This window comes from Solea senegalensis, linkage group LG1, assembly GCF_019176455.1.
Source record: "Solea senegalensis isolate Sse05_10M linkage group LG1, IFAPA_SoseM_1, whole genome shotgun sequence".
Taxonomy (NCBI): Eukaryota; Metazoa; Chordata; class Actinopteri; order Pleuronectiformes; family Soleidae; genus Solea; species Solea senegalensis.
Window position 1 is genome coordinate 17517124 of NC_058021.1, and position 15079 is coordinate 17532202.

At 40.8% G+C, this 15079-nt stretch overlaps 2 protein-coding genes across 2 annotated transcripts in view; one reads left to right on the forward strand and one right to left on the reverse strand.

Annotated features, from left to right (window-relative positions):
• Positions 1–8350, forward strand: LOC122769909 (plexin domain-containing protein 2-like). The gene is made up of 14 exons (XM_044026843.1): positions 1–352; positions 2198–2409; positions 2847–2990; positions 3277–3346; positions 3675–3797; positions 3887–4002; positions 4075–4174; positions 4253–4348; positions 4526–4607; positions 5421–5481; positions 5570–5777; positions 6676–6711; positions 6859–7016; positions 7543–8350. Exons 1-14 carry the CDS (start codon positions 259–261, stop codon positions 7756–7758), a joined length of 1716 nt encoding a protein of 571 aa, XP_043882778.1. The 5' UTR covers positions 1–258; the 3' UTR covers positions 7759–8350.
• Positions 8057–15079, reverse strand: part of LOC122770070 (rab effector MyRIP-like) — a 22419-nt gene continuing 15396 nt past the window's right edge. The window contains exons 8-16 of the mRNA XM_044027075.1: positions 14467–14616; positions 14181–14316; positions 12953–13485; positions 10489–12273; positions 9742–9924; positions 9182–9343; positions 8734–8832; positions 8599–8659; positions 8057–8513 (exon numbers count right to left, since the gene is read on the reverse strand). Of these exons, the coding sequence (XP_043883010.1) occupies positions 8497–8513; positions 8599–8659; positions 8734–8832; positions 9182–9343; positions 9742–9924; positions 10489–12273; positions 12953–13485; positions 14181–14316; positions 14467–14616 (3126 nt within the window). The 3' untranslated portion in view covers positions 8057–8496. The remainder of the gene's footprint in view (positions 8514–8598; positions 8660–8733; positions 8833–9181; positions 9344–9741; positions 9925–10488; positions 12274–12952; positions 13486–14180; positions 14317–14466; positions 14617–15079) is intronic.

The window sequence follows — 15079 nt, forward strand, 5'->3', positions numbered from 1 at the left end:
CCCTATGTTTTAAAAAAAGAAAACACTTGTTTATAATAGTGAAAGTTACGACAGCACGTGAAGGCGTCGTAGCTTCACACTCGGAGCTGCAGTGAACAGACGCACAGTTGACTTTAACATGGACGTTAACGAGAGGAGAAGCTCACTGCGAAGCGACGGAAACAATTAAGTTTACATTATACGCCTGTTTCTTTTTTCTTTATTGAATTCTCACAGTTTTTCCCCCCGTGTGCACACTGGCAGTCAGTCAGAAGAAGGATGGCGGTGCAGAAGACGAGTCATGTGATTGCAGGAGTGCTCATCGTTTTCCACTTTCAAATAAGCTCCACGATGAAGCTCAAACCTGCCACGGGTGAGTCATTTACCAAGAAATATGTTGTTGTTTTTGGAATAACGCTGTAAACACAAGGTCAATTTGCAAAACAAATAGGAGCTAGAAAATTGTACAGGTGTGTAGAAAAGGAAACATTTATAAGCTCAGTGTTTTTGAGTCGTTTCTATATATTTTATATTGAAATGTATATTAAAAATTAATAAATACGTGATATATAACTAAGCAATCAGTATATAAAATATGAAAACAAGTCATGATAATGGCGATGGTATGTTATAGTATCAAGTAAGGTGACATGAACTATTCTCGAAATGTATTTAAAGAGTCACTAATGTTAATTATGAACACAAATCTAAACCAACCTCTGCTTTTACTGCGGGAGCAATATTTGGCTTCATGTCTCTTTGATGGCAGCGTTTCTGTTAATACATCCATCCACTAGGTGGAGATAGTTTTATATGAAGGAGGAGGTGATTACGCTCTAATTAATTACCAGTGTAATTGTTGTCAGATGTGTCGTTGTGTTTGTGTGCGTTATCAATTCTCTGTGGAAAAACTAAAGGGAAACAAAGAGCAACAGAGGGCAATGATACAGTTGGTGAGTTGACTGAGAGCCAGTGATACAGTTACTGTCCTCGGGTTTTGATAAAAGTGCTACTAAAATATACTTTAGAATGACTTTAGTGTACACACACACACACACACTGCGGCCTCACATGCCTGGTTCCTGGATCTGCAGGTGTGAAGAATGTGAAGCATGCTTTCACCCTGTGCTGTGAAGAGAGAAGTCAGGATGCACTGTTGTCGCTGCAGGGCCGGGATGACCGCATGTTTCCCACATGGCACACACACTCAGGAACTGTCCATGTCTGGTTGCATGTGGAAAATAAGACTCTGAAATAACTTTACTTGATGTTTCTCCTATTTATTTCCTCCTTCAAGTAGCTTTAATGTGGTCATACTTAATATCAAATCATACAATATGCTGTGTACCCGTTTTTCTCAAGCTCTAATTCCAGTATATACTCATTCACTACTTAAATGTATATTAATACAACCATTACTTTGATGGAGAAAATAGTTGAGGTTGTGTTGATTATATGTCCAATGAAAAAGCAGTAAAATAAGGTTCTGTTCAACTGTGTTAATTAATGAATATTATGTCTGTTCATCCCCATTCTTGTGTTGCACAATAAAGCAGCCAACTCTGCATTATGTTTGTTTATCATACTGAACTGTCAGCAGAAAGTTAATTATAAAATAGAAAAATAATCAAAGATGTGTTCAAAAGCTGCACAATTTGATCTGATGGGAATGATGAAGTTGTTGCAACATATACGTTAAATCTCCCAGTTTTTCTTTAATTTAAAATTGAATTTTTAGTGGGATTGAGGATATTACGGCTGCATGCTATGATATAATGTATATAATGTATATTTGGGTAGATTGGGCAGATGTGGGTTAAAGTTTCTGGAGAAACCAGGAAAACCTTTTAGATTCAGTGTTTTCTCTCGTTTGTTTTTACGTCTGAAATTTATTGTATCTCTAATGATACGAAACGAATAACAAATTTTATATATAATAATTATGTAAAAAAATTTTGTTGAAATAATGCTATGTATTTCCAGAATGCTTTATTGTAAATGTATGATTTAGGAATAGGAAAACGACAGCACTCAAACCAATTATTAGATTATCAAAATAGTTAACTATTAATTTAGTAACTGATTAATAATTTAAATGTTTAAGCCCTACAAAATACTATTACTATGATAATCAGTTTAACATGATTAACACAACATTATATTATTTAGTTTTTGTTTTATTTATTTTTTTAATATTGTTGCCTCTTTTACCCCACAGGACTTGACCACAGTGACCTGCCGGAGCGAGGCCTGCATGGAAACACGGAGAGTCCCGAGTCCAGCGAGAGGAGGTGGCCGTCCAGGCCCAGGACTGTGGCTCCTGAGTGGTCTGCTGATAAGAGGAACCACTACAGAGACCAGCACCAACCAGAGGAGTCCGACCTCGACCTGATGATGCAAGAAGGACATGACAATTCTACTCAGATAGTGGTAGGTTTACACAAGAAACATCCTTTATTTGTCACAGCAGCAAACAAGGTAAAGGTAATACATAATTAACATGCATTTTCACATCTACCAATGTACAATGTATAGTCTATTCTGTTTCTAATCTTTAGTCGACATCTCCATACATAAAGTAATCAGAATATACTGTATACATTATGAGATTAGTAGCTACAGTGTAAAACCATATTACATATGAGATATTGCACCAGTTGGGTTAAATTGCACATAGACTGTACAACATGCTCTACTCTTAGTAAACCACAGGTAACATGTTATAGCAGCAGGGAAGAATGACCTGAGATATTTAGGATTAGAGCTGAAACAATCGATTTGTGGTGCAGCTGGAGTGAGTCATTTACAAACATAGATTTTATTAGGTGAGCTCTTGAAACATGGTGTGCGCCTCGTTTTTCCACCAGGACACCGATCACGCCTACTACACATCTAAAATCTACGGCCCTGGAGACGCAGCTGGTAAAGAGCTGTGGGTGAATGTTGATGAGATGGAGGAGGACGAGTGGAAGGTCCGCGGCTTCCTGTCCAGCACCCACAGACAGGCCGAGGTATGACGTCATACCTGTGTGTCATAAATGGGACAATAGGTAGTTTATTTTGTGTAAAGTGCAGTGATAGCTTGTATGTGAGTCAGTTCAGTGAGCATCTGTGGTAATTGTATCTACAGAAGAAAAAACAAACCGGAGGTTAGACTCTTCTCTGCGTCAGTCACAGGCTGTGCTGTCCCACCTCCACATGTACAATCTCAGCCTGTGGGAAACACTGATGTAACCACGGTCGCTGACCATCTTTCACACACAGTTGATGTTTGACTTTGTCTGTGTTTGCTTCCAGCGAGTGAATCTTTCCTTTGACTTTCCTTTCTACGGACATTTTCTGAAAGAAATCACAGTGACAAGCGGAGGTTAGTCACCGGCACGTCTGTCTCACAGATACAAAGCAGAGAATGTTTGAGATCTTCTCTGTTTTGAGCAACATTTTATGGATTTAGGATGAATTTTCATAGTTTTTACACTATTTCCCCATTTTAAATGTACAGCTAGAGAGTGTCCAAGAAAACTGTGAGAAAAGCAACTTAAGCATATTTTTTTATTCATTAATTTTTTTTTGCTTGCTGAGGATCTGCTTACAACAAACAGAATTGAACCTGAGTGAAGCACTTTGGAGGGAGGGACTCTTAGATCACCATGAAAAATGACTAATGGTGAAATCTGCATGTTTGTTGCTTGCAGGTTTCATTTACACAGGAGAGATCATCCACCGTCTGCTCACAGCGACTCAGTACATCGCTCCTCTGATGGCAAACTTTGACCCAAGCCTTTCCAAAAACTCTACTGTGTTTTACTTTGATAATGGTTAGCATTCCCGTCATCTTATTGTCATTTAGTTTTAGCTGCTTGTACATTCTTTGTTTATGAAATGTACCACGTCTGCACATCATCAGGAACTGCACTGGTGGTTCAGTGGAACCGTGTTCCCCTCCAGGACGTCAGTCTGGGGACGTTTACCTTCCAGGCCGTTCTCCACAGTGACGGACGGATCGTCTTTGCATACAAAGAGGTGACTGACTTTTTCTTTTTTTCGTGGGCTCCTGTCAAAGCAAAACTAATCAGTTATTTATTTCTTTTATAGATTCCAATCGACATCGGCGACATCAGCACTGACAATCACCCTGTCAAAGTGGGCTTATCGGATGCTTTTGTGGTGCTTCATGAGATAGAGCAGATTCCCAGTAAGAAGCAGATTTGTCATAAGTTTTTTGCAAGTCATTCACAGCTAAGACCATGATATCCTCTTTGTCACATTGCAGATGTTAGGAGGAGAACCATCTATGAGTATCACAAAGTTGACATCCTTAAGTCCAAAATCTCCAACTCTACATGTGTGGAGATTATACCACTCCCTAGTAAGTTGATCAATTTCCAAAGGTACTGCTAAGACACAGATTTAACTCATTGTTATTGTTTACAAACTCTTCATTTTACTTGTACAATCAGTTGCAACTTAAGTAGCATTCAGGTTTTTATTTCAGGAGCTAAACACTTTTTTCTCCCTCATGTCTCCATGGTTTCCTGTCTCTCAGCGTGTCTCCAGTTCTCCAGCTGTGGTCCGTGCGTCACGTCTCCCATTGGCTTTAACTGCAGCTGGTGCAGTCGACTGCAAAGGTTAACTGGAAAAGTGCAAGAAACCTATTAAAGGAATACTTCACCCATTTGCATTTAGTGTTGTATTACTAAAATAGTTGTATTATTTTTGAAAAATTGTGCTTCCCAACCTCAGTTTCCCCTAAGTCAAGAAATATCTTCCTTATTTTGTTACATGGCAAACCGGTGACACTTGGTCCTGTTAGCATAACTGTTAGCAAAGATGGCGGACACTGTTTACATTCTGGGAATGAGGTCTTGTCCCCCTACGAGTGGATCTAAAAAGTTCGGAATTAGCGTAGCAGTTTCAAGGCTCGGACTTAATGTCACTGGTGGCCACGTAACAAAGAAAAGAATGAAGATATTTCTCAACTCATGGTTGGGAAGCACAATTTTTCCAAAAATACTACCCCTATTCTAGTAATACAAAGTATTCCTTAATATCTGGCTATGTAGGTTGTGTTGCTGTATTGTTTTGTTGTTGCCTATTTTAGATGTGTGTTTTTTTTTTTTTTGTGATCATAAAGTTGTCAAATTATAACCTTTCCATTAATATAAAAACCCTTATTTAAGGGTGTTAAATAAGATGAAGGGTTTCCATCACTGCAGTTAAGTACTTTAAACTTGCACTGTAGCGTATCATTTATTCATCACACGGCAAAAATGTGTACATTTACTCCATATTGTAAACACATTTCTTATTCACATTTCCCTTCTTTATTGGAGCATAAACAAACATGTGCAAAATAAAATAAAAAAATCATCCTTTTCCACCTTGAGGCTCAGTTTAAATGTTTCCACATTCTAAATGTCAATATTTACTTCCATTCTCAGATGCTCCAGTGGCTTTGATCGTAACAGACAGGACTGGGTCGACCTCGGCTGTCCAGAGGAGGTTAATATGACGTTCAATTAACATACAGCTGATTCACATTTCTGTGCCTCTGCACAAACGATGATACCCATGTTTCTTTTCCCCAAAGAGAAGGGATCCCCGGTGCCTCCACAGTCCTGACGTCACGAACGGCACGTCTCGCCGCACGATTCTCACTCCCGTCACAGAGACTCCTGTGCAGCAGAGGATTTCCAGCGTCACCTCCAACCTCCTGAGCACGACATCCACCGCCACCGACCCCTCAACACCCAGCAGCACGTTAGCTCCACAGCCTTCAAACAGCAATCCCACAGACGGTAAGCTGACAAATGTTAAACATCAGTTTGTTTTTTAGAGTAATTCCACAGATCTAAATTTAGGGACAGGGTAGACGTCATTACCACCTGGTGAATTAATGTGGTGTTGTTGTTGCAGTTATCCACGCCCCTTGTTTTCTGTAAGGTCTCACATTCCGAGGGTCAGCTATTTCCCAGGCATCTGTTAGATCATTGCTGAGTGTATACAGTGGCATGTTAAATACTGCGTAGTGTCCTCAGCTGCTGAGGGATGACTCGATGTACTGTATGTGCATCACGCTGTTGTTGTGTCAGGGAAACACTGTATTTTTGTTTTGTTTTTTCACTGGCTGTTTGTAACGTCCTCTAACGAGTGTACAGCTGCTGTTAGTCGAGTAGTTTTTACTTGAAATTGACCCCAAGGATGAGGCAGCAGTTGTTTTTCAGACCTGATGGTAATCCGTTACTCATGCTTACATATGTAGAGCATAATAAAAGCATAATTCACAAAACAAATCCATACTTGACTCCACCAATCCAAGTCCTGAGCAGTGTGTGCTTATCTCTGTGTGAGTGAGTGAGTGGCACAGCAGGCTTTCACATCAGTCTGCTGCTGTAGAACCTTGTTTTTGTTTCAATAGACGGACAGATGCAACTCATTGATCCCAAGAGTATTATTACAGCAGCACGCTTAAATTAATATAAAGTCCCTTGTGATATTTAATACAGGGGAAAAAAACCCATAAACACTGTAGATTTGATTCCTCTGGGATTTTGCGGCTCACTTGGCCCTGCTCAGGACTTCCACTAACAAAATGACTGTAGTCAACATCAAAAGTTCTACAGTAATAACAGTTTTATTTTTCCCTCTGAGATGTCGAGATTGATACTGAATGTAATTTTTTTTTTGTATTTGTAGACGATGGAAAGATCTTGTTCCACATCAATGAAGCACGTAAGTCAAGTTTTATCTACTTAGATGTATATTTGTAAAAGAAAAAAAATTATGTTTCAAATGTACAGGCTCACAAAGTCCAGGAACTACAACCATGACCTGATAGAGGTCACAGGTCAGTGATTAGTCGTCTTCACCTCTGTACAGCAGGACACGTCAATAACACGGGACCGAGTGAAGAGCGGCTGCAGATCGGCCTCCTCGCGGGTATCGTTGTGACGATGGTCGTCATGGCAGCGGTCGTCTTGTCGTCCTTTTACATATACAACCATCCAACATCCAGCGTCAGCCTCTTCCTCATGGAGGTCAGTGCTTCCATTTTGTGTCCCAACTTTATATGAATATTGAGTATGAAAATAATTCATCACAGTGGACTTTTCTTTTAAATCCTACTCAGCTGCCTCTTTACTAGGTACAACTACATTCTACTTTATGATTAGAAATTTGTTAATTCGATTATTTACCATCAAGGACATTGGAAGTGCAATGTTGCTAATTGTTTTTTCCTCTGTTCCCTTGATGGGTAAAATACAGTGAGGTCACACACACAACACATCTATAATTAGTTTTAGTCTAAAGCTGCTGTAATGAGTGGTTATTTGAGTTGATTAGATATTAGTGTTAACAAGCAGTTGAAAGGTTGTTTTTAAAGGAATACCTCACCAATTTGCATTTAACTTTGTATTACTAGAATAGCGGTAGTATTTTTAAAAAATTGTGCTTCTCAACCATGAGTCGAGAAATATCTTCATTCTTTTCTTACTGTGCCCACCAGTGACACTGGTACAAATCGGTGCAGTTAATGACCTTTTGTGTCTTCCCCTCCCCCAGCGACGGCCAACACGCTGGCCAATCATGAAGTTCCGGCGTGGTTCTGGTCGGCCCTCGTACGCAGAAGTGGAAGCTCCCAGTCAGGACAAAGACGGCAACGTGGTCATTGACCCTAAACAGTCTTTTGTCATGTCGGACAGAAGAGAGAGCGAGCAGAAAGAAGGATTCATAGTCCCCGATCAGAAGGAATGCTTCCTGATCTCTGACAGTTCCTGACCAAAAACTACATAACCCAGAAGGCTTCAGTGGACAGAGCTGGTTCTCTATGTGAGTTAGCGTTCCTTCCTTAAATGGTGATGCAGCGCTTTAAGGACAGAAGCTCTAACTACAGATTTCATGTTTGCTGGTTGAGCCGTAGAATATTTTTATTACAGTTGGGAGTTAAGTTGTATAAAACTTGTTTACTTCACTCAGGTTTTGCGATCACTTCTCATTCCCACACCTACTTCACAAGGAGGAATGTGATATTTGGGTGTCGAATCCTCACCATTACACCCACCTTCAGCTGAGGGGCAACGCTTCAAATTCTTTTATTTTTCATACTTAAACACTCACTTTGCTTTGCTGTACAATATTATATACACAAGGGAAAATAAGTGTAGACATGACTGCCTGGTTTAAGTCACTACACATTATTAATATAAGCTTTTCCATGGATGTCAAATCTACAATTAATGGCATTAAAAAGTCTATAAATAAAATCACTTACATACTGTGTAACCCTATTCATGAAGTCTTAAAATGCTGCTCTGTTACATCAATTTTTTTTTACCAATGTGAAAATAAACTAATTTCTGAAAAAGCGGCACCAGAATCAGTGATTTCTTGCACAGTTAAAGAATAATAATAATGATAGTGTCTTACATTAAATGAAGTGAAATTAAGGCAAATACTGGCCTGTAGAGTCACACAGTGAACGCATTACTGCACCTGCAACAGTCCTGGTTCAGTGATTTAGGATTCTTTGTCTTCTGAAATAGAATCACACTGTTAACTGAAAATTACTCTGACTATAAATGCATGTTGTGATTATTTGCCATATAATGTGAATCTTACCTTTTGCTGGTGGTGCAGGTAATCGTCTCCTCACTTGTCTTGTTGAGACCAGGGTGACGGGCTGGAAAAAACACTTTAATGTACATGTTCGATACGTTCTGGTAAACTGTCTTAACATACATGCAGGTACTTTACCAGAACTGGGGTGGTTCTGGTCTTAGTGAGGTGTGACTGTGTGTCCACGATGAGGCCAGCACTTCTCAAAGCAGCAACTCTTGCAGAGATGTCACAAATCTACAGAATGAACTTAATTAGTACAGTCAGTGCCAAATATGTCCTGAACTGTTTCATATAAACTAGAGCAGAAATCACTGCCTTTTAATGTATTAAAAAAGTACATTGTGTGGGCTGTAGAGGTACTGCAGCACATTTAAACAATTGTATAATGTTCAGTTTTGCAAATAGCTACTGTGGAGTGATTATTACAGATCATTAGAGTCAAGTAACTTTGAGATCATATCATTGCAACAGGGTTGTGCTTTTCTCATAAGCTCACTTAATTTCGAGAACAACAACAACAACATAAATAATGACTCACCCATCTGCCCTTCCAAGTTCAAAAAATGTCCTATTTTCCACCCACCTGTAATTCAGAGTGTTGGACTCTGGCAGCTGCCGATGCCACCTGCTCCTCCAGGAAGGACAGTTCCATGTCGGGCGTGGAGGTGCTGGTTCCCCTGGCACATTCCTCGAGGTCACTCAGCTCCGCCTCCAGACCGTACACTGCACCAGCCGCCACATACACCTGCAGCAAAGCCAGTATCACATGACCATGTGAAGATGATCTCACTTTATTGGTGCTTGTAAACCAACAGAATAGTATACTTAGATAAGCTAAAATCTCCCCTATGAAACTTTAAGAGTGAGGAAAGAAATATGTGGTACTGCTAGTTAGCCGCTGTGTTGTCTCAGTTTTATTGTGTCACATTACTGTTTGCCAAAGCATGAACGCATAGGGAAACTAAACATACAAATATGACCGTAATACAGTCTCTTTAAAAACTAATGAACACCAAGGGTTTTCCAAAATGAATCATGGCAATCTTTCACTCCTACTTCTATATTTTGCTGCATACAATGTTCCAGGTCAGGTTGTTAGTGTGTGCGGTAAATCATATAAAAACTGAGTGGAGCCAGACTAACGTTCTCCTCCAGTCTGCAGAATTGTTCGTCCAGCTTCTTGACATCTGTGTTTGGTGGCAGTGCGTCGATGGCGGAGAGTCTGTTATCGTCTCCTCCCTCGACTCCCTGCAGTAGCTCCTCTGTGGCATTGAGCACCTTCAGCACTTCAGTGGTGATGCTGCACAGGGACACAGCTGAATACCTCTACAACACACACACACAAAAATGCTTCAGTTCAGAACTTTCCATTTCTTCTTCTTCTGTCTCGTTTGTAAGACAACTCGTAGAAGGTACTGACTCTTAAAAACATGAAAAAGATTGCAGTGTTCTGATGGTGATGGGGCTTTAACACCCTTGGATTATACTGATATTATTATATGACATGGATTAGTCAAACTCAAAAGTGAAATCCCTAATAAATCTCAACTTAAGCTGAAGTATTTTTAATTTAGTGGAGGAAGAGCCTCTATCATCTTCACACACTTTAACGTGAATACATTAGCAATGGCAGTAACATATTAAGTTGCATATAAGCAGAGTGAGAAATGTAAATTCAGCCACATTAAATATTAGTTTTCATTCTCCTATATGTTGTTTTTCTTCACCTGCTCCAGAACACATTTGTAAAGTTCCATGTCGCTACACTACAACACACAGAGAAAAGAAAGAGACGAGGAAACAGGGCAGACGAGGTGGAAGTGGTTAGTTGCAGCACAGTGAAGAATAATCTAGATAATAATATAGTTCATTTACTGCAGCAGTGCTTACATGTTGAATCTCCTCTGGTGACAGAAAACCCTCACGTTGAGAAGACTTGCTCCTCTGCTCTTTGTCAGCCACATCTTTTTCATCACTTTCTTCCTCTGCTGCAGCTCCTCCACTTCCATCCCTCTGGTCCTTACACTCCTCCTCCTCCTCTGTACTCATCTGCTGGGCCACATTTCTTCTTTCTTTGTGCTGCTGCTCATTTGTGTTTCTGCTCATCCGCGCTCCTCTCTCCTTTTTTCTGTAAGTTTCGTCTCCAGTGATTTTTTCATTCCCGGCAGACTCTGGCCTCACATCATCGCAGCGTCTCTGAAGTTCCTTCTCACTTCCCGTCTCTTTTGATGCATTTATACTTTGTGCAACGATGACCTTGTCGTTAAAACCACTTATTTTAACTCTCCCATCTGCATTTTCTAGCTCTAGATTTGTTCTCCCAGATTCTGCGTCTGTATTCTGGAGTGTTTCTCCCTGCATGTCCTCTAAAGTCATCGTCAACATGCTGCTGATTATTCTGTCAAATTCTGCATCTTCCTCGTCACTGTTTGCTGTTGCTTCCCATTTCCTTTGATCGTCACCGCTTTCCTGAAACTTCTCTTCCTCATTTCCCTCCAACCATTCAGCCTCTGCCCAATCTCCTTGTTCTGTTCTTGTCTCGTTTGAGCTGATTATTTCTGTGTCCTTTGCTCCTGCCATGGACTTTGTCTCTTTTGCATCTACACACATACACTCTTCTATCATTTCATCCTCAGTCACTTTGGCTGACGTCTCTTCAAAGCACCGTCTCTTTTGAGGATCTTCGATCGCTGTTTTGACTTGTTGGACATTATTGGTCTCCATGTGATTGTCCGGCACATTCTCAGATGTTACTTTTTCACACGTTGCATCTTCGAGATCAAACATCTTCACGTTCAAACCGGTGAAGGATTCTGTTCGCTCCTTTGCCGTGTCCCACACATCTTCCATATCACAGCTGCTCTCGTTCCTTCCTTCATTTACCCTCAGATCGCTCTCTCCTTCAGTCTTTTCAGCTTCGTCCAGCTCGTCCTCAGTGGAAGAAAACTGAGTGGTGTCGACGAGGCTGCTCAAATCACGTAGGTGAGCTGCCTGAACAGCTTTTTGTGCCTGTAACTTCCACAGTATCTCCTCCTCTATCTCGTTCTCCCCGTCTCTGCCTACTCTATCCAACTCATCCTCTGTGGAGGAAAACTGAGTGGCATTGACTTGGTTTGCCAGTTTGCACACTTTGACAGCCAGCTCCTCGTTGTTCCCACCCCCCGCCTTCTCTTCAACGCCAACTCTGTCCAGCTCGTCTTCCGTGGATGAGCACTGAGACGCTTTCAGTTCTTTCTCCAGTTGACAGAGTTTAAAAGTGAGTCCCTCTTGCTCGTTATTGTCTTCGTCCAGTTCTCCTTCACTCTGGTTTACTCTGTCTAACTCGTCATCAGTAGAGGAAAGATAAGTGAGCCTGGAGTGTTCAACGACTTTATACAATCTGCACTCCATTTCTTCGTCTATCTCTAAATCATCTTGCATTCTTCCATCATCCAGTTCCATCTCTGTCTTCCAAAACCTCTCATCTTCACCATCGGTCTCCTCAGTTCCTTGTCTCTGTCCATCATCACTGGAACCCGTCTCTTTGTCACGTTCTTCTTTACCAGTAGAGTCACATACTCGGCCTGAAAGCTCTCGTGATTTGAAAGTGAGCTCCGTGTCCGTCAGGTCACTCTTGGGGTCAAACTGTTCGGGGGCATCAGGGGAAGGTTGGGACCAATCGTTTTTGTTTAATTCCTATAAATAAAGGAAAGCACAGAGTCAAAATATAGGTTTGTGTGTTGATTTGGGCACAATCTCATACGCATGCAAGTACCAGTTTATTAGGTACACCGAGCTAACGCTATAAAAGTAAAACTTGTAATTACTCCTGCCTTTGTGTGAAGCTTGTTTCAGAGCCATTTCTAATACTTCATCCGTCCAAATAATATCAAAGAAGAAAGACAAGGAGACATGCAGTTTGCAAGTTACCTCATAATGAAATCAACTTAAAAATACATAAATAATAGGTTTTGAGACATTTAATCCTAAATGCATTACGTTCGTTAAGCCGCATCAAACAGCTGGACAACAAGGTTTTTTTGAGCAGTAGAATTCACAGTAGCTCAGCGATAGAGCAAGTCCAAATTGAAGGTTGTGGGTTCGATTCCCAGCTCTGCTAGTCTACATGTCTTGTGTTCTAATCCCACGTTGCTCCTGCCGGCTGTGCCAGCAGCGTGTATATGGGTAGTATAGTGTTAAGCAACCTCTGTAGATACAGACCATTTTACCATTGCTTGTCAAACGCTGTCTCACAGCACGTTGTTGCCATTGCCTCCATCTGTCTCAACATGAAATGATTCTCTTCTTGTGTGCAGGGAGAAAGACTGAGAAACAGCAGTGACACAGTACAGTTTTAACGTGAATTATTTCTTACCATCACAGAAAAAGTAGCTGCTTGCTCCTTTTTACTCCTCCTTTTCTTCCGTGATCTCCCGACTTTTCCCACCTCAGCAGCCACACTGCTCTCCTCCTCTGATGCTACTGCTGGATTAAAGTTCATATCAATGATACTTGTCCCTCTGGACGCTGACGTTCGCCTTACTTCCACAGGCATGTCGTTCCTCTTATAAAAAGCGTGCAGGGGTTTGTGAGGTTTCCACTTCCCATCAGAGTCTGAAGGCAGATCAGTGGAGTCTGTTCGTGGAGTTGGGCTCCTGACCCGAGTGCCCTGTGGGTTGAAGTTAGAGTCTGTCAACTTCTTGTGGATCTCCCAGAGTGCGGCGCCCTGGGAGCTGTCAGACTCAGGCTTGGTTTCATTGTCAGAGCCTAAACCTTCGTAAGCGGACACGACACTGGACTCCTTCTCCAAGGCACTGTAGACCAGGCTCTTCCTTTTGGTCAACAGACCGGGACGAGACAACTGGATGCTCTGCAGGGCGATCCAGTTCCTGTCTGCACTCTGCAGCACTGACGACACACAGTCACACAGGTACCATACAGACAGAAAGAAACACACACATCAATCATGCAACAACATAAAGACACAACACTGAAGTCAGATATTAGCTGACAGAAGTGTTTTTTGGGAGGTTTTTAAAGAAATACGTATAAAAAATTAAAGTCCTAGCATCTCTCTGAACTCTACTTTTAAGTATTAATTAATAATGTTGTAGTCCATCACATTATTATCTAAGAATGACTGAAATAATGTTATTTAATAAGGTTATATTATTATCCATCATGGTAACAGTAAAAATAATGAAGCCTAAAACTCTTACAACAGATATTATTACACTGCAACTTTGAGAAATACAGGAGCTTTAATAGTAATCATTTGTTTGGAAGACAATCAAAATTGATCATTTCTTTGTGATATGGAGAAAAGAACCAAGAATCAGAGAACTAAAAAAAACACTTCAACTGATTATTCAATTATCAAAATAATTGCAGATTAATAAAGGAATTGATTCATAATCAATAAGTTGTTGTCGCCCTAATAAATAAAATGATAAATAAATTGCAAACAATGATGGGAACCAATAGGTAAAAGAAAACGGTAAGAGTCACCACTTTTGATTTCTGGTTGAAAGCTTGACAGATGAATATTGTTTCGAAATAAAGTCATTTAATTTTACATTGTGGTGGATTTTTTTCAGCGTTACCAGTGTTGTCTAGTCTATCGGCGCTCTTCCAAGCCGTCATAGTGGACTCGCTGTCTTCCTTCTTCAGCGGCTGCAGAGAGTCTCGTATCAGCGCTGGAGAGTCGTCGTCCAGGAGTGAAGAGGCAGAGTGTGACCTCTGAAGATGGAAGGAGAAGGAGGACAAATTAAAAGCGGAACACAAATGAGTCTCACTCACCCTGCTGTTGTGTGTTTTATTTCGACAGTGTGTTCAACAGCTACACCAGCAGAGGTCAGCGCACACAAATGACTGTGGTGTGTGTTTTACCCAGAGGCCTGGCTGGTGTTTCAGAGAGCTGCAGGCTTGATCACAGGCGGCTGGATGATGACGATGATGAGGATCGGCGTTTTGTTCCAGCGGCCAGTCCTGGTTGTTCTTTTCCCTCGTGTCAGCCAGAGTCTTCCTGCTGCTAATGATCTTTTGTATGCAGACACAGGATTAGTGGTGCATTTACTTCTAAATAAAACCCCACACAATTAAAAAAGACAGTAATGGAATGTGTTTTCAGGAAACGTTCAGGAGATACAGAAATCTCAACAGTCTCAAGCAGACAGCTAGCTAGCTAGCTAAAGTTTATTTTAGTTTAGTTTATATTTGAGTTTTAAAGCTTTAATTATATATAGGAATAATCCAGTTAAAAATCAACCTGAGCAAGTTAAAGTTACATTGTAATCCTCGTTTAAAGTCTAAAGTAACATGTTTATGTACAGGTCATCTAATGGTGGGCGTGTGATCCCGGTCATCCACTAGTTGTTGGCGACCTACATCTGACCTAGTGTGGAGAACCCTCTAGACATTTCCATTTTTGTTCTTCGTATTAAAATAAAAAACTCACATCTGTGAGTGTTTATAGCTCAGACATCACATCATATTCGTGATA

What these genes read in the sequence shown, in the direction of transcription:
- LOC122769909 (XM_044026843.1), top strand. Translation starts at nt 259, where the DNA reads ATGGCGGTGCAGAAGACGAGTCATGTGATTGCAGGAGTGCTCATCGTT. An exon ending in TGAGATAGAGCAGATTCCCA is followed by an intron (nt 4,175 to 4,252) that starts GTAAGAAGCAGA and finishes GTCACATTGCAG; the next exon opens with ATGTTAGGAGGAGAACCATC. An exon ending in AAACAGCAATCCCACAGACG is followed by an intron (nt 5,778 to 6,675) that starts GTAAGCTGACAA and finishes TTGTATTTGTAG; the next exon opens with ACGATGGAAAGATCTTGTTC.